The sequence below is a fragment of the Polypterus senegalus genome, chromosome 10 (assembly GCF_016835505.1).
Source record: "Polypterus senegalus isolate Bchr_013 chromosome 10, ASM1683550v1, whole genome shotgun sequence".
NCBI classification, from domain to species: Eukaryota; Metazoa; Chordata; class Cladistia; order Polypteriformes; family Polypteridae; genus Polypterus; species Polypterus senegalus.
The window spans coordinates 43,972,726-43,992,803 of record NC_053163.1 but is presented as its reverse complement, the minus strand read 5'-3'; the positions used below and the strand labels follow the sequence as shown (position 1 = coordinate 43,992,803).

General features: G+C 38.4%; 1 protein-coding gene across 2 annotated transcripts in view; it reads right to left on the bottom strand.

Moving 5' to 3' along the window:
• The window catches only part of LOC120537112 (FERM domain-containing protein 7-like), a 292,132-nt gene that overhangs the window by 28,251 nt on the left and 243,803 nt on the right, over nt 1-20,078 (bottom strand). For both annotated transcript variants that reach the window (XM_039765773.1, XM_039765774.1), the window contains one exon: nt 13,539-13,614. In XM_039765773.1, the coding sequence (XP_039621707.1) occupies nt 13,539-13,614 (76 nt within the window). The remainder of the gene's footprint in view (nt 1-13,538; nt 13,615-20,078) is intronic.

Sequence of the window (20,078 nt, the reverse complement as noted above, 5' to 3'; positions counted from 1 at the left end):
TATGCCTTTGGAGTCTGCCATGATCATGGGGCATTATGGAAATTGAGGGATTCAAGACCAGTACTGGCAAGCCCATCCAACATCAAAAGTTAATCGAATCCTTCTTAGAAGCCATAACTAAACCATCAAAGCTAGCGATTGTTAAATGTCAAGCTCACACAGGAAAACAGGATCCTGTCAGCAAAGGAAATGAATTAGCAGACTACTTTGCTAAAAAGGCTGCACACAGTAACACACCAATCTCTTTATTCCAACAGAGAAATGACCAGGACCCTGATAATCAAATTATTTCTTTACAGAGTGCAGCCACGGACATCGAAAAGAAAAAATGGTCCAAAGAAGGGTCCCTCTCTGATGGAGTCTGGACTCATAAGCAAACTAACAAACCTTTTCTCCCAAAGGCTTCTTTTCCAGGTATGGCAAAAATAGCCCATGGCCTCGACCATGCTGGGAAAGATGCCATGGTCCGGGATGTTGAAAAACATTGGGAAGCTGTAGGCTTCTCTACATATGCAGAGCAATTCTGTAGACGCTGTGCATTATGTCAAAGGTTTAATGTAGGAAAAGGCACACAGGTAAGTCCCGCTGTTACTCCTAACCCAATGGGTCCGTTTGAGCACCTCCAAATGGATTTCATTGAGCTAACACCGTCTAGAGGTTACCGATATTGCCTTGTGATTGTCGATGTGTTCTCCGATGGGTAGAAGCTTTCCCTTCTAAGCACAATGATGCTAAAACAGTTGCTAAGGCACTAATAAAAGAAATTATTCCAAGATGGGGCATTCCACAAAAGTTACAAACAGACAATGGTACTCACTTTGTGAATTCCATTATAAATGAATTAACCACCTGGCTGCAGATCAATGTACATCATTACTGCAAATATCATCCACAAAGTGGGGGTATCGTAGAACGATGCAATGGCACCCTAAAGGCTAAGCTTGCAAAAATTTGTGAACAAACCACTTTATCATGGCCAGATGCTCTGCCCCTGGCCCTAATGGGATTGAGGGGACGGACACACCGACAATTGGGACTATCGCCATTTGAAATTCTGACCGGACGACCCATGCCCGTTGGCATGGTTATAGGAAATGTGAACCTGCATACCGTGGACAATGATCTTCTCTCTAGTCTTACAGGTCTCCGAGCGTCCCTGAAGGAAGTCCACGAGCAGGTTAATCAGGCCTGGAGAACCAGCCCTCCATCTGAAGACTCGCCGATTCCCTTGGGCACCTGGATTCTGGTTCGAGACACCCGGAGGAAACATTGGCATCAGCCTAGGTGGAGAGGACCGTTCCAAGTTCTTCTGTCCACACCACACGCCGTAAAGGTTGAAGGATTGCCCGCCTGGATTCACGCTTCACACTGCAAAAGATGGCACCCTTAATATACATAATCTTATTGTTTTCCATTCCATTATCCACTTCACGGGTGACACTGACTTTCCAGGTGGAAGAAACTGCCTCATTCCAGATTGATTTTGTGCAATTGCCCCTGTACTGGCAGACAGGAACAATGGGAATGGCCTGACAAATATGTTTGTGTAAGCTACCCTTGGTATGACTCTGATTCAGGTTCTTCCTCAGAGGACTCTGAATGTGAATTTTGGAGCGACGTGTTTGCAAATACAGGACCAAATGACTGGGGTTATGAACCTTGGCAGGCTACACAGTATGGCCTGAAAACTCGATTCTCTATTTTAAAGGGACAAGCCCCTCATGAGTGTGCGAGAATCATTGTAATCCATTAATCATTACTCTGAAGAATCCTTCTCTACATGATTCAGGAACTTATGTCTTAGCTGCATATGCAAGTGGTCATGATCCCGAGGATTTTTCCAAATTAAGGTTAGGACACCCGCTCTCTCCCCCGTCCCCCTCTCTTACTCAGTTTCTCACCACTGTGTCTCCACGCGACAAAACACCCCTGGTTCAGATTTTGCATCTAAATACCTTAACCAGCACTTTCTCTGTAGAGACAGGCTATGGGGATCAAAATAGATGGTTGCAGTGGGTAATCTATTCAGCAAAACAGGTTAACCGTTCACATTGCTACGCTTGCGCAGCTGCACGCTCTCATTTAGCTACAGTCCCTTTTCCACTATCCAACATTTCTGACCCCACTGGGTTACCTTGTCTTCTCTACTTGTTTACTAACCCCAAAATCCCCATTAATTCCGAATGTGCTAATCTATCTTCCCTTTTTCCCCCCACCCGTCATATGATTACCCCCATGTTTCAGTCTCACAAAGGCAATTTCACATGCTTTAAATCAAATGGAACTGCTTGGGTAGGAGAATTACCTTCTTCCTTCTGCTCCCAGACCTTCCATGTTAACTCCTCCTCTTTTAATTCCACTCTTTCAAAATTTTTGCTTTCCCAAACTACCCCTAGGTCTGATATTTGGTGGATGTGCCGCAGGTCAAAACTATTTGATATCTTGCCTTTCGATTGGTCTGGCACTTGTGCCCCTATACAGCTGGTTATGCCTTTCCGATTACAGTCCTTACCTTCTTCACACCCTCCGTATCACCCCTCTTATTCCCAGCTCTCCACTTTTTCCCGCCGAACCCGTTCTCTCCCAGACTCTTCTTCCAGTTTCTCCCTACACGGCCCAGGAGTATATATTGATTCCATAGGAGTCCCCAGAGGAGTCCCAGATAAATTTAAAGCCAGGGATTTGGGTTTGAGTCCATAATACCTCAGATCACCATCAATAAAAATGTCGATTGGATCAATTATTTGTATTATAACCAACAACGATTCCTCAACTCCTCACTCTGACATCCCTAACCCTTGGGATCAGTGGTTTACGTCTACTTTCGGGTCCTGGGGCCAATGACTAAAGTCAGTATTTATTTCTTTGGCAGTAGTATTCATTGTTCTTCTCCTTGTTGGCTGCTGCATTATTCCTCTTATTCGCTATATAATATCCAAATATTTCACTGCTTCTATGGCCAAGGCCTATATGCTACACGAGGAACGTATACTCAAATATGCTTCTTCAGTTTCCTCATCCCCTTCCCCCTCTCCTCCTCCTTCCCCACTTTTTACCTCCGCCATCTAACTTTCCTGTATTCCTTGTCATACACAGATTGTTCACAAGGGGGGAATGTGGAAAAATAATAAACAGTTTGATCAATTTGTGTGCATGTGACAAAAGCCATGCAGACCCTGTCTTGTCCATAGTGCACATGACAAGTGCAACTTCTTGTTTCTCCTAACGAACAAAAAACCACAAGTGACCAACTGATGAACTAAAACCACAAGTGACCAACTGATGAACTTAAAGGATGTGGTAAATGCTGATCCAAGCAAAATGTTGTAAGATGTAATATTTTGAAATTCTTGTGCAACTAAAGTCTTAATACAAAGGCCCTATAAAAGATTTGGGACACCGACCCCTCGAGGCAGATGAAGGGCAGGTGTCCTAGGACTGTGCTTCTCTGTCATTTTACCTTTGCCTGGTGTGTATTAATAAAAGATTTTTTACTAACTTTAATTATATCTCTCTGTCTTCAGTCACAAGAAATGACACTTTAGAAAAAGTGTCAATAGGGCAAAGTGGAGAAAAAAGTGACAAGACTCCCTAAAGTCTTTTTATTCAGGTTTAGCTTAATTTTAGCTGTCCAGTGTTCATTTTGTAAACAGAAGATCATTTCAATGAACACTGAAGCTGTAGAAATTGTGTCTTCTCCAGTGGATTGGATAGAGAGGCACATTAAATATGAAGTTGATATAGAAAACTGTCTAGTTTTTTAAAATATATTTAGAACAATTGTAGCTATACAGTGTTAATTTTTCAAGCAGCTTACAGTGGCATTTCTACAGCAAAGTCTCAGCTGTGGAAATGAGTGTCGCCTCTGGTGGAAGGAATGGAGGCGAACAGTATATATATATATATATATATATATATATATATATATAACTATAATAATATATATGCTATATAACACTACCTGATTGGTTTATTAAAGGACTATACATCATTTTAATTGCCCATTGTATATTTTGAAGGGAGTACAGCAGATAAAGATTACCATTAATGCATTCTTTTTTTTATTTTTATTAATTTTATTACAATCCATACATAGCAATCAAGTTTTTACAAAAAAAAGAATTATGTTAAGAACAGTTCGATCCCCACCCCTGACAGAGAGAGCCAGCTTTACGGCATAAAATTTAAGGCTTGTAAACATACCTAAATTAATAAATTCTCTGTGCTTTATAAACTTATTTTAAAATGTTACTGATTAGATCCTGCCATGTTTTGAAAAAAGTCTGTACGGATCCTCTAACTGAGTATTTGATTTTTTCCAATTTCAGATAATATAACACATCAGTTTCTCACTGACTTAAAAGAGGAGAGTTTGGGTTCTTCCAGTTTATCAGAATAAGTCTGCGTGCCAAGAGTGTAGTGAATGCAATCACAGTTTGTTTGTCCTTCTCCACTTTAAGCCCCTCTGGAAGAACCCCAAACAGAGCTGTTAATGGGTTAGGAGGGATTGTGAGTCCAAGGCTGTCTGAGAGGTAATTAAAATTTTTTGTCCAGAATAATGCTAATTTGGTGCAGGTTCAGAACATGTGACCTGTTGAGGCTGGGACTTGGTTGCAACGTTCGCAGGTTGGATCATGCCCTGGAAACATTTTGGAGAGTTTTAGTCGAGACAGATGTGCTCGATATATAATTTTGAGTTGTATAATTGTATGCTTTGCGCATATGGAGCTTGAGTGAATTCTCTGCATTGCTACTTTCCACTCCTTTTCTGATATATTAATTGAGAGATCTTTTTCCCAGTGTCCACTTGGATCTTTGAAAGGAAGGGATTGTAAAATGATTTTATATATTGTAGAGATGGAGTCTAATTTCTTGAGATTGAGCAATATTTTTTCCACCGTGGATGAGGGTGCAAGATGAGGAAAATCTGGAAGGTTCTGTTTAACAAAGTTCCTGATTTGAAGATAGTGAAAGAAATGTGTAGCTGGAATGTTAAATTTGGAATGTAATTGTTCATAGGATGCAAAGACATTGTCTATATAAAGATCTCTAAGCAAGTTAATTCCAATTTTTTTCCAGATATTAAAAACTGCATATGTTTGCGAAGGTTGAAAGAAGTGGTTCTCTTGCAGGGGTGACACAGATAGAAGCTTCTCCGTCTTAAAATGCTTTCTACATTGGTTCCAGATTCTAAGTGAGTGGAGCACAATTGGGTTATTAGTGTATTGCCGATAACGTGTGTTTATTGGAGCGCAGAGCAAGGAATACAAAGAAGTACTGCAGGATTTTACTTCTATTGCGGTCCAAGCCTGTGTATGTTCTTCTATTTGTGTCCAGGTTCTTATCGTCTGTATATTTGCCGCCCAGTAATAAAACTGGAAGTTAGGTAGAGCCATGCCGCCTTCTGCCTTTTGTCTTTGTAGGGTCGCTCTTTTGATGCGTGGATGTTTTGAATTCCAAATAAATGAGGTTATTGTTGAATCTAATTGCTTAAAGAATGATTTATTAATGTATATTGGGATGTTTTGAAATAAAAAAAGGAGCTTAGGAAGAATATTCATCTTAACATTGTTAATTCTTCCAGCTAGTGTGAGATGAAGGGTTGACCATCTATGCAAGTCTTGTTTAATTTTTTCCATGCAGACGATGAAATTTTGTTGATAAAGAGCTTTATGTTTACTTGTGATGTTTATCCCTAGGTATTTAAACTGATCTGCAATGATAAAAGGTAGGGTGTCTAATCTAATATTATATGCATGAGAATTCACTGGAAAGAGTACACTTTTATTCAGATTAATTCTGAGACCAGAGATCTTTTGAAATTCTGTGAGTGCTGCTAAGACTGCAGGCACAGAATTTTCTGGGTCCGAAATATAGAGTACCATATCATCTGCATATAATGAGATTTTCTGTTCCAGTCCTTCTCTGCTAATCCCCTTTATTTGAGCAGTATTTCGACAATGTATTGCCAGTGGTTCAATGGCAATCGCAAACAGCTGCGGTGACAAGGGGCATCCTTGTCTAGTGCCACGTTCTAGTTTAAAGTAGTCTAAGCAAATGTTATTGATGCAAACTGAAGCGTCTGGGTTAGTATACAGTAATTTAATCCATGCACAAATGTTCGGGCCAAACCCAAACTTCTCCAATATAGTAAAAAGGTACAGTAATCCCTCCTCGATCGAGGGGGTTGCGTTCCAGAACCCCCCGCGATAGGTGAAAATCCGCGAAGTAGAAACCATATGTTTGTATGATTATTTTAATATATTTTAAGCCCTTAGAAACTCTCCCACACTGTTTATAAATATTCTCCGCATAGTTATACAGTAAACCCTTGTTTATCGCGGTTAATCCGCTCCAGACAGATAAATGAATTTCCACGAAGTAGGATTCTTTATTTATAAATCTAATATTTTCGCAGTTAGCGCATAGAAAACCTGTTTACGACCTTCTAAATACGTTTTTTAACATTATTAGAGCCCTCTAGACATGAAATAACACCCTTTAGTCAAAAGTTTAAACTGTGCTCCATGACAAGACAGAGATGACAGTTCTTTCTCACAATTAAAAGAATGCAAACATATCTTCCTCTTCAAAGTGCGCGTAAGGAGCGGAGAATGTCAGAGAGAGAGTAAAGTAAACAATGAAAAATCAATAGGGCTGTTGCGCTTTTAAGTATGCAAGCACCGCGATAAAGCAGCGGCAATGAAGGGATCAATGCAAAGGTAGCCTTTCAGCATTTTTTACAGGAGCGTCCCTATCTTCTAAGCAAACAGCTTCTTTGCAAACACAGAGAGAGAGAGTAAAGTAAACAATGAAAAATCAATAGGGCTGTTGCGCTTTTAAGTATGCAAGCACCGCGATAAAGCAGCGGTAATGAAGGGATCAATGCGAAGGTAGCCTTTCAGCAATTTTTACAGGAGCGTCCGTATCTTCTAAGCAAACAGCCTCTGTGCAAAAAGCCCCTCTGCTCACATCTCCTCCGTCAATTGCAGAGAACGTCAGAGAGAGAGCGAGAGAGCGAGAGAGCGCGAGATTTAAGCAAACAATCAAAAAATCAATAAGTGTGCTTTTGGACGCACCTCGATAAAGCGGCATTTCTTAGAGGAGCGTCCGTATCCACTATGCAAACAGCTTCTGTGCAAACAGCACCTCTGCTCGCACCCCATCCGTCAGGCGCAAAGAATGTCAGAGAGGGTGAGATAGAGGCAGAGACAAGCAAACAATCGAGCACCGCGCAGGAGGCATATCTTATAGCATTGAGGAGTTTTAGTTAATATGTAATACGTGCTCTGATTGGGTAGCTTCTAAGCCATCCGCCAATAGCGCCCCTTGTATGAAATCAACTGGGCAAACAAACTGAGGAAGCATGTACCATAAATTAAAAGACCCATTGTCCGCAGAAATCCGCGAATCAGAGAAAAATCCGCAATATACATTTACATATGCTTACATATAAAATCCGCGAAAGTCAAAGCGCGATACAGCAAGGGATCACTGTATTTCCATTCAATCATGTCGAATGCTTTTTCTGCATCCAATGATAATAATATTTCTGCGGTGTTTGATTTAGTTGGTGAGTATATTACATTAAACATGCGTCGAAGATTTGAAGATAAGTGTCGCCCCCTAATAAATCCAGTTTGGTCTTGTGATATTACGAGGGAAGCACTTTCTCCATCCTTCTAGCTATGATTTTAGAGAGTATTTTAACGTTGTTATTCAGAAGTGAAATTGGTCTGTATGATGCACATTGTAATAAGTCCTTATTTTGTTTTGGAAAGACAGTGATTAATGCTTGGCGAAAGGTTTGTGGAAGAAATTGGTTATCTCTGGCTTCTGTAAATGTTGCTAATAGGAGGGAGCTAGCTGAGCGGAGAATTTCTTGTAAAACTCTGCAGGGTAGCCGTCAGGGCCTGCTGCTTTTCCACCTTGGAGTGACTTTATAGCATCTAGTAATTCTGATAATGTCAGAGGTTTATTAAGTTCCTCCACACTAAAAGCGTCAATTTGTGGTATCTGTAATGTATCCAGAAATGCATTAGATTGTATATTGTCTTCTTTAAACTCAGTAGTATATAGGGATTTATAGTAGTCTCTGAAAGTGTGCATTATATTTTTGTGTTCGATGATTTTATCTCCGTTCGTGTTAGTGATTACCGAGATTGCGTTGGTACATCTTGCTTGTGAATTTGTTGGCTAAAAGCTTATTAGCTTTCTCTCCATGTTCATAGTAATGATGTCTGGATTTGTAAATTAGTTGTTCAGTTTCTTTAGTTGTCAAGAGGTTTAATTCTGAATGTAGAGCCTGCCTCCTCCTATGTAGAGTCTCGCTTGGTAGTCTGGCATGTTCTTCATCTATTTTAGTAATTTGCTTTTATCTCTGCTACTTTCTTCGCTTCAGATTTATTTCTGTGGGAAAGATATGAGATAATCTGTCCTCTTAAGAAGGCCTTAAGAGTTTCCCAGAGTATTCCTGCAGAGATCTCAGGGGATGTATTTGTCTCTAGAAAGAATTTGATTTGTTTGGATATAAATTCAGTACAATTCTCGTCAGCTAATAGAAGCGGGTTGAGGCCATCTCTGGGGTGAGTGTATGGGGCTTAGTAATTTCAGCTCCAAGATCATAGGAACATGGTCCGAAATAACAATAGCATCGTATTTACAAGATTTAATCTTAGGCAAGAAGTTATTATCTATAAAGAAGTAATCAATCCTTGAGTAGCAATGATGTACTGGTGAGTAGAAAGAATATGTTCTTGAATTTGGGTTTAAAAACCTCCAGGGATCTGATAAGTTGTGATCAGTTATAAACTTTGTAATTATCTTTGCGGTGTTAGTTGCCGTTCCCCCTGTGGAGGAAGTCTATCTAAAAGTGGATTTAAAACACAATTAAAGTCCCCAGCCATTATAACTTTATGAGTGTTCAGATTGGGAATGGATGCAAATAAATTTTGTATAAATTCCTTATCATCAACATTAGGTGCATAAACATTTATCAAAATCATTTTACAGTTAGATAAGTCTCCCATGACCATTACATATCTCCCTTCAGGATCCAATACTACATCTGATGCTACAAATGGTACTGTTCTATGTATGAGAATTCCCACCCTCTAGTTTTCTTTGTAAAACTAGAATGGAACATTTGGCCAGTCCAGTCTTTTGCAGCGGAACTGATCCTTGCTTAGTAAGTGGGTTTCCTGTAAAAATACTATTTTAGCATTTAGACCTGTTAGGTGAGAAAGTACTTTCTTTCTCTTTAATTCGTGATTCAGGCCTTTAACATTCCAGCTTACGAAGTTAACTGTCCCATCATGGAGACACTGATTCTGAGTTTTTGATGTCATTTTATAGTCTTAACTGGAAGTGAAATAGTTTAGGTCTTAATTTCCTATTTCCCCAAGAGTTGTTGCCATGCAGCTTATTATTACGTTGATAGTTATAATTATAAAGATTGAGAGGATAGATTAGGTATAGATCAAGCCTGCTCTCTTTCTCTCCCCCCCTTAACCCCCCACCCTCCCTTTTTGCCTCCCCAAGTGAGGCTAAAACCCACTTCACGCAGTCCCAGTCCTCTGACATACCCAGAGACAGAGCACGTCCAAAGCACAACAAGCCCCCATGCAGTGGCTTTAGGTTAAAAGATAGAGATATCTGTTACCAATATAGTCTTTAAAAGAGAAAAAAAAAAAAAAAAAAAAGAATTTTGCACTTAAAATATATATATAGTCTTCAGCAATTTTAGTGCATTAAGATGATACCCCAGATAATAAACCCAGGTGATGGTGTTAAAGATGTGTCCAAAATAAGCATAACAAGTCTTAATGCAGTAATAGCAATAACAGTAAACCAAGGGTATGATATTGAACAGTCTCATTTAGGGTACACATGAAATAATTAGAAAAGAAAAAGAGAAAAAAAAAGGAGGAAAAGTAATTAAGCACAATAAAACATAAACAGATAGCGCCCTAGTAATACTAAGTAATAATAAGAATATATGAGAATATATGCTGATAAAAAACGTATTTTAAAACAATAGATCAGACAGTAGATTATTAATCCTAGCTTTATCATTTACCGCCATGACTCACTATTATGTATCAGAATAGTCCCGGGATCAGCTTTCTTAATTCATTTTCTGCTTCTTCCTTGCTAGCGAAGACATAGAAATGACCTCGCCATTCCACTTTCAGTTTTGCTGGATACAGGAGGCTGTATTTGACACTGGCTTGCCGTAGCCGCTGTTTAATATTATAGAAGGCTGCGCGTTTAATAGCTGTTGCTGGAGAGAAGTCAGGGAAGATACGAATGTGGTTATTTTCATATATAATATCTTCCTTGTTTCTGAGGAGTGCCATCACCTCTAGCTTAAATGATAATCGTTCAAAACGAACTATAAAAGATCTTGGTCGGGTCTGACGGTGTTTGATCAGCGACGTGTAAGCGCTGCTATCTCAGATTCTGCTTTAAAGTCGCCCCCGATTATTTTAGAAAAAAGTTCAGCTGCGAATTTCACAGGGTTTGAACTTTCTCGATTCTCCGGCAGACCTTCAATTCTGACATTATACCTTCTACTCCCATCTTCTAAAGCAGCCAGTCTGTCTCCAAGTTTTTCTCCGAGTTTTTTACATTCGGAACTGACATTTACTGCTCTTTCCTCGGCACTGGTAGCTAAATGTTCGCCATTTCGATCCGATTGTGAATGTCTCCTTAAGATGCTCCAATTGATCAGCAAGCGTGCTCAGTTTAACCGAGTTTTTCTGAATGCGCTCTTCAATTTTACCCAGCACCTGTCGAAGCTCAAGTTGTACCTCTTGACGCAGCCTTTCATTTGCCTGTTGGAATTCCTGTCGCAGCCTTTCATTTGCCTGTTGGAATTCATGTCGCAGCCATTCATTGGCCTGTTTCATCTCCTGTTTCAATTCCTGTTTCAGTCTCTCAAGTGCCTTTGCCGTTGCTTTCTCATTAGCCTTCTCGCTTTTCTTTATATCTTGCGTGAGCTCAGCGAGCAACACTTTCAGTTCAGATAGTTCAATTGTGCCTTCTTGTACCGTAGATGAAGCAGCAGACTTTGCTGAAGCCGGTGTCCCCGCTGCTCCAGGCTCGCGTAATTGCGTAACTGAAGCCGCGGACTTCCCGGCCCTTTCCAGTTTCAGGTAATCTTCTCCAATCGGTGAGCTATCCACATCTGCACTCACGATCGCACCTTCGCTCCCCTTTTCGCTCTCAGCCAGCGATGATGTAGCGGACCGTGGTCCCGAGGAGTCTGCGCTTTTGCCCATCTGATCCAGGTCTGTCTCTGATAGGCCGTATCTTGAACTAGGGCTTGCTGATCGCAGCTTGGATGTAGCTTTCGTTTTCGATTTTTTCGAACCCCCCTTCTTGTTGGCCATGTTTATATGTGCTTACATATACTGTAGCAGTCCCTCTCAGGTTGAATAAATACAGGATATCTCAGAATAATAAGCAAATAATATGAAAAATAGCACCACTGCTAGCGGAGCTCTACTTCAGACGTCCATCTTTTGCATCGGACGAGACCAAAACCATTAATGCATTCTACAAGTTTTTTAAAAAACATTTGATCAACTGTGCATGTAATATACAAGAACTTTTTATAGGATAATAATACCTGCTCTGAAAATAAGATCATCCCCCAATTTAAAGGGGTGGTTGTGACAGGCAAGCCATTTTTGATAGAACTTAAACTATTTAAGTCACATGATTTTAATCACTTATATGTGAGGTGAAATTTGAGTTCCACAACAAAACCTTTCCTGTGGAAATGTTTTTTTTTTCCCAGAAAAAGTAAATGTTTAAGAGCAAGGGACCACATATGCAATAAAAGTGGATTAGTGCATTCATTTTAACGATTTGTCTTTTATTGGTCTTTGTACAGAGCTTGTGGGTGTCAAGTAATGAATTATTAATTATAACTATTGTTATTTTACTAAATCTGTTTTTCCATGTCTCTTTGTTGATGACCTCCCATTGAAGAAGTTATTGTTAACAGAACATGTAGCGCACACAGCATAATGACTGAATAAAATGCTAGTAAGTGGCATTTTTGATAACATTTTAACAAAATTTACTGTTTTCAATTGCAGAAAACACTCCAGTAAAATGACAATAAAGTAATACACCTGCAACTTTAAAATGCAGACTTCTCAACATTGTTGTGTGTGAGGAAACAGCATGCAGGCAGCTGCATGTACATGTTTACTTATAGACAGGCTGGCATTTTGCATGGAATATGCGTTAATCAAAAGAGGAATGGCATGCAAAGATGCATGGACAGGAGATGGACTACAGTCTCTCCTTAGTGTACCTGTGCCAAGTCAGAAAGGAAAAATGAATTCCTTTGGGCACAGATGTCTTCATAACATTGGACCTGCATGATGGGCAGATGCATTTCTAATGTTTTTCATGTCTTCCTTGCATTCTGATGATCTGTTGCATATTCAGCCCTTTGTTCATTCTTTTGCCACAAGCGTAATTAGCCACTCCTTGATATTCAACATTTGGGATACACAGATGTCATGTCAAACACGCCGCACAGTTGAAAAAATGTATGTCTCCACATAACCTTCACGCCCAGCACAGACATGTCAAGTATAAATCAGCCTTTAGTAGAATGCAGTTCACAAATGTTCATGGATGAATCTCTCCCCCTACCGACACTAACAGCACATCCGCTCAACAATAAAAAAAATGGCATTTTGTATCTTTTACAATATAATTAGTTTAAAGTATTAATGATTTAATTCACCACTGAGTAGAAATAATAATTACCAAAGCCTATTTCTGGTTACATTTGCAAACATTTTAGTCACAGTATGGAGCCCTGTAACATTATCAAGTTGTATGGTCATGGTTTACAAACCCACATTTAATTTTCTTGTATGGCAGGAGCTACAATAAAATTTATTAATTATAGCACATAGTTAAAAGTGTAGCTCTTTCTCCTACTTGTTCTTTCACTTTGTCTAATTGCATGAGTTTAAAGATAAAAAAGGGAAGGGGGTGCTAAATGGAAGTTATGTATCTGACCACAGAGTGGTAAGTGTATGGGATTTGAAGCATTTTGGTGATGTGTACACAAAAACAAATATAAAGGTTCACCATATGAGCCTATAGGACAAAACATCAATGAATTTAAACACTGTTACATTTATTTATGAAACAAACAAACCTGATTACTTACTACTTCATGTGTCTCTACTAAACTATGTATTTATTCATTTTCTGAATACAAAACTGGATTGCAGGGTAATGGAGCTGTATTTAATCTACCCTGGCCAGGAAGGCAGTTTATTGCAGACTGTATTCATGCATACACTCAGTCAATTAAAACATAACATAAAATGAATATTTTAGGCATGTCTAAGAAACCAATTTCCATGACATTTGCCATTATTTAGCAATATACACTGTATTATTACATTAACATATAATATGTAGTTTTTTACCTTTAAGAAATTAGACCACATAACTAACATCCAAAATAAGGAGGTATGAAAAAAATGCTGTAACAATACCTGTTTTGATGAATTTGTTAGAAGATCTGGAGATGATCTATAATGTCGGGAATCATAAAGTGTTTTGCAGTGCTTCCTAAAAATTAAAAATGATAAAGATTACTATTTTAAATTTTGATTTATTTTAACATTGTACAAATATTTTAAAACTGTTTTTCCAAAGAAAAATTATGATTTACTATGAGCATAATAGAGACCAATTTCACTTCTGTATAATAATGTTACAATACTCTCCAAAGCCTTCTTCTCTTTGTGAACCTGAAAGCTGAGATCTAGTTTGCCAAACTAAACAGTGAGCCAGTCTGAAGGATAAGTAGTCATTACTTCAGCACATAAACTACAAGGCATAATGCTTTTCCCTAAGTTGCAGAATGCCCAGCAAAGGTCCTAAAAGCAGAAAGCAAGCTGAGACAGCAGCATCACAGAACACCACAAAAAAAGGATCAAGAAGCAAGGAGTAACATTGCATTTCAACGTATGAATAATCATCTACTTGAGCATGTAACAACAACAAAGCAACAATTCCACACAACATTGGAAATCATCCATTGCAATGTGGCGAGATAAATTAGAACTCTGATAACACCCAGTTTATATGTAATATGTTTGTCTGTCTAGTCCAGGGGTCTCCAACACGTCGCTTGCGAGCTACCGATAGCTCAGAACCCCTATCCAAGTAGCTCGCCAAAGGGTTAATGAATACTACATAAATTTGAAAACTTAATTAGTCAAATTAGGGGTGGGCGATCTTTCCAAAAAATCATATCACGCAATGAATTGCAATCTATCTTTTTAATGTAGCATACACTTAAGAGATGATCCGGACTCAAACTCATCAAGACCTAAGTATAACTTTATTTTAAATCTATACTAATAAAAGGCAAAGCCCTCACTGACTCACTCACTCACTCACTCACTGACTCGCTACCTCATCAATAATTCTCCAACTTCGCGTGTAGGTAGAAGGCTGAAATTTGGCAGGCTCATTTCTTATAGCTTACTTACAAAAGTTGGGCAGGTTTCATTTAGAAATTCTACGCGTAATGGTCATAACTGGAACCTATTTTTTCGTCCATATACTATAATAGACTTCTGCTCGATGGCCGTGGGAGGCGTAACTCCTAATTTAGTGTTGCCCATATAAGGCCGCCCGTCAGCAGCAATCCAATAGAAACACTGCTGCTAAATATTTACGGGTGAAGGACTGTGCTTATGCAGACGAAGATGAGATGGTCAGGGTGGTGTTTGGCACAAACTCAGCGAAACTGCAAGAGAAACTTTTAAGTGCCGGGTCTTAGCTAACATTAAATACAACCGTGGACATCGTACGAGATGGCACCAGCACAGCTGGGAGCCTTCGATGCATGTACACCGAGTGGCTCACGTGAACTGACGCAGTGCACAGACAAAAAGCAACAGTTCCAAAGAGTGCTGAACAAAAACCGAATTACACAATTGAGAAGGCAGCAAAAAAATATGAAGCGTGTGACACACACAAGCATATTCATAAGTGCAACTACTGCGGAAACAAAGCACACGGTGGAAAAAGTCAATGTCCTGCTAAAGGAAGACAGTGTAAAAAAAAACCCGTGCATGCAGTGTGTCACGTCTCAGATAAAGAGGAAGACGAGCTGTTTATTGATGCAGTAAGAAACGAATCGATGAATGAAACCTGTTATCTTTACAACGATTGACAAACACGGAATGTAACTTGAACACAACACATCATACAAATACGACCCTGATTGAAACAAATAATGATAATCAAATCCTTGATGACAGCAGCACTCATAACACTCACAATTACTGTATATTGACAATCATGTTACGTTATTTTTAAAATGTTCCCTTTTCTTTTTCATAACTTCTTTAACACACTACTTCTCCGCTGCATATATATATACCCCGATCTACATACTCTCAAATAGACAAACCACACGCCGTGGCGCAATGGAAGAGGCTTCGCCTCTAGCGCTGACGTCCGAGATTTGATTCCTGAGAGGGGGTGCACTGAGTATGTACGCCTGATGATCCCAAAATTAGGGCGAAACACGTGTCGCGTACTCTTTGCATTATTTCACAGTAAAACTATTTCAATATATATATACATACATATATATATACACACATACATATATATCAGCGCTTCCCGATTCATTTTACCCTCGCATCTCCTTGGTTTGAGACGTATGAAAAAATATGCGGTTAACGCAGAAAGACAGATCACCAATTGAAGCTTTATGTATAATGGATACTTTATTCGCCATCAATGATTGTTTTGGTAAAGCTATACTCAGTGTAATCATTAGATGAATGGTAAAAAAGTAAGAGCGAGGGGAGGGTGACTTATTGAGGCAAGCAGATGAAACCACAATAGCACGCGGGCTCGATGTAGTGCGCGTCAACTCGATCTGAATTGCGCGATCACTTTCGAAAAAATATATCTTTTCAAGTTCTATTTAGTCGACACAAATATCTTTGGTTGGAATGTAAGGCGAATTTCCTCTTTACATTTCTATGGTGAAGAAAAATGTATGCAATGATGTCTACATTTAACTTACATTCCTACCAAAGATATTTCTGTCGACTAAATAAAAATTCCTTCTATTTAAACTTTGTGTGTGTATATGTATATATATATATGTATTTGTGTGTATATATGTGTGTGTATGTATATGTATGTGTGTATATGTAGATATGTATACTGTATATATATATGTGTATATATATGTATATATATATGTTTAAATGTGTGTGTATATATATACTGTATATATATATATATATAACAGCAACACTCATCACTCACAACAGTGACAAAACAATTACATTGACAATCATGTTACGTTATTTTCAAAATGTTTCCTTTTCTTTTTCATTACTTCTTTAACACACTACTTCTTGCTAGTACTGTATCAAGTAAAGTTGAATTCAATTCTTCTCTCGTTCGCTAACTAAGCGGAGTTAAGCTGGCGAGTGAGTGAGGAAGGCCCCTTCCCTTCCACCCATTGCGTGTTTCTTGGAATCTCGCAAATAAATCAGTACCGCCAGCGAACTCTGATTCTTAGTGTGATAAGAGAAGTCGCAAATTCAACCAGAATGCTCAAGCAAATTTTAGAAAAAAACCTGATCTAAATCTGTTATGTAGTTCTCTCATGAAAAGTGCACAGACAGACATTGGATTTTATATATTATATATAATATTATATTAAAAATAATGTGCAGTTAAAGTCTCAGCAGCATTCTCAGCATTTCTGGAGCTGATACAGCCAGATAACTATAAGAATCTTCACCAAACAGCTCTGAAAATGTCTGCTTTTTTTTACCTCTGTGAGTCTGACATGAATGTCATGAAGTCAAAGTTCAGAACACGACTGACAGACTAACATTTAAATAACTCCATAAGAGTCAACCTAAGTAGCTGCACTCCACCATAACCCTGTCTCTCTTGTTGAATCCATGCAGTGCCAGTCATCTGACTCACTGAAAAACACATCACACCTGCAACTGGACATGTGAATAAAGTGAAACAGTGACAGGGAACAAAATGACAAAGGAATAAGTAATATCTGTTGTCACACACGTGCGCATGGGAGGCAGCTAAAGGGCTTGAGTGAAGGCAGTTCGGAGGCATGCCGGGGTGTGGCAGAGTGCACTGACTCTTTTTCTCCCTTGCCTGTAGACCATCCCCGGGGGATTTCACCTGGATCTCCTGACATCACTTCCGGGACTGAGCCAATGGAAGTCGGCCACACCTGCTCCAGTCCCTCTGATGTCACCTCCGGCTACGAGCCAATGGAGGAAGACCAGATCCATACGACCTCACTTCCTGTCTCCCCCTTTAAAACCTGCCCCTTTTCCTTTGTTTCCTCAGTCTTGTTTTGGACTCGGTTGTATGCACTTCATTGCCCTGTATTTTGCTAAGAAAAACGACTTTTGCAGCCAGGATACCACAATATACGGGTGGCTGCCCCAACTCTTTATCTGTCAATGTCTCGTTCTTGTGACACTGTGTATTTGGAATTGCATTGTTTTGTTTTGACAGCATTCATGTTTTAAATCAATAGTGTGAGATACACTAGAAAATGCATAGACATACAAAATGCACTTGTAGGCGAACTAAATATTTTTTGTGATGTTTTAATGCAAAATTGAGTTGTGAACATTTTGTAAATGTTCAGGCAAAACAAGCTTATTTGGTTTGTTTGCCTTGAAAAAAGCTATGAGAATAAACATTAGAAAACATGAGTAGCTCTCGGCCATTTTCATTTTCTAAAAGTAGCTCTCAGGGGAAAAAAGGTTGGAGACCCCTGGTCTAGTCTATCTGTGCCCAGTCTTTTATGTCAATATATACTCTCAGAGAAATTAGGGGAACACTTAATGGACCGTAGAAGGACATTAACCAACAGCAGAACTAGTATTTGCTCCTTTTTTGCATGGAGGGAAAGGAAAAGCACTACCAGAGCACTACAAAATGACTTCCAGCTGGCTACTGGTCATCATTTTCTCCTTCAAAACCTGCACTTTGTAAAAATTTTAAAAAAAAATTCTTCATCCTTACAAATAACGCTGCCTAAAAGACGTCAAAGTATGAGTCTTTAGAAACCTTCTAATGAGAACACGACTGCTTCCAACATAAAATCTAATGCAGGTTTAGAAAGAGTAAGAGAGACTGCCAGTTTCTGTGAAGAGTTTGATTATGGTAACAATGAGTGTCACATAGATGAATATTTAAGAAATATTTAGCAAAGCCTTGAATATGTGCTTGACTTTAACAAGCAAGAAAAAGTGCTTCTTATCCAAAAATACAACCTGATCATGCTTGGATTGAAAAACAAAACTGGGAAATCCTATCTAACTGCAATATTGTGCAAGGCACTGGATAAGGGAGTATTCTTGGTATGTCGATCCTGCTAAAACTAGAGTGACAGCGCACAAATTTATATAAAGAAAAGATTAAATGATATTGCCCAGGTGATAGTATGAAATATTACAAGACACCCATTTTGTACAGCTATTTACTGTATATGTTATAGTTTTGTCTAGTCTGACTGAATCCAGTCTTATATGTCAATATATATATGCATTGATTATACTGTACTTCTATAATTTTTGTTTTTATTCATGAATTGTATTATTCTACTTCTAAAGCAATTGTGCTTCAGTTACCTTGATACATGTTTAAAGGCTGTAGGACCTCCTCCTACAACAGAGAAAGGTAAGGTAAATAAAATATGAGCCTTGTTGAATTATTTAGTTAATTTCCGACATTGTCAAAGGTAAGAATAATCATTACTTGGCCTACTTAAAATTCACTTAATTTCTACACTAAAATTGACTATCCTTGGGTGGGAAAGTTAAAATTTCTTTTTCAAATCCTACAGCAAACACTAAATTTATGTTGTTTGTTAGGTTTTTGAAGCCAAAGTAATGTTGAATATTTTAGTAACCAAAATGTGATAGATGTTTAACTAATATATAAAAACATATGTATAATGCAGTTCTGGAGCTTTTAGTTTGCTTCATAGGATGATTCAGGGAATAGTGTAACACGTGTTCAAATAATTCCACAGACCAAATATCTTCGTTTTAAAAGTTTTAGTAAAAATTTAAAAGCAAAAGAGTTCATACACAAATGGAGAAAATTGATATTAAAAAAAAGTTCTTGTTTAAGAAAAGTTCTGTTCAAGGCTTTTATATCTAATTTCATTCTCTAAGTTTGGTCATACAATTTGTACTTTCTGCACTTTAAGCATGCCAAGCATGTTAAAGCACACAAGTACATTAAGCACAGTCAGAAAACTATATGTCATCTCCTCTTTATAGGCATATCTAATAGTCCATGATAGCAGTACGTCTATTTCCTAATTGGCTTAATTAACACTCTGTTTTCTAAAGATAGCTAAGAAAGTTCTATCTCATGTTAATTTACAGGGGGTAATTCTATGTAACTATAAGAAACTGGTAATCTATTACTGAAATAATGTAAACACTTAAATAAGTCTAACTTTAACATTACTTTCTAAGAATGGCTCTTACAATCGTTATGAATCTTGATATTTACCTTAGAGAAAACTACACACATACAGAAAAAATATATGTCCCGATCTGTTTTAAATAAGAGATTTCCTGTCACAGTCTTTCAATAATGCTGTATTGTAAAAATCTCTATGGTAATACTGTACATCGTTTATGACTATGTTGCCTTAGGTCTAATATTTACTATAAACCCTTGCTAGAATATTATAATTGTGCAGGTATTATAATAATGATAGATTGATAGATCAGACAAATGCACTTCAATTGTGACATTGTGAGAAAAAAATCTTCTTCCAATTCCACATCCAGCCCATACTCTCCCCAAACAATATTTTATTAATACCTTCTTTAATCGATATAATTTGGAAGGCTAACTAGATCACAGCCGGAGTTTTGCAGTAGCTTGCGCGTTTGATCGTGCATGCGGGATGACCAGTGTGTTAGAAGAGAAGAGATCTCAAACTGGCTGCCCTGTATGTCAATCAAGTGACAAATGTCATA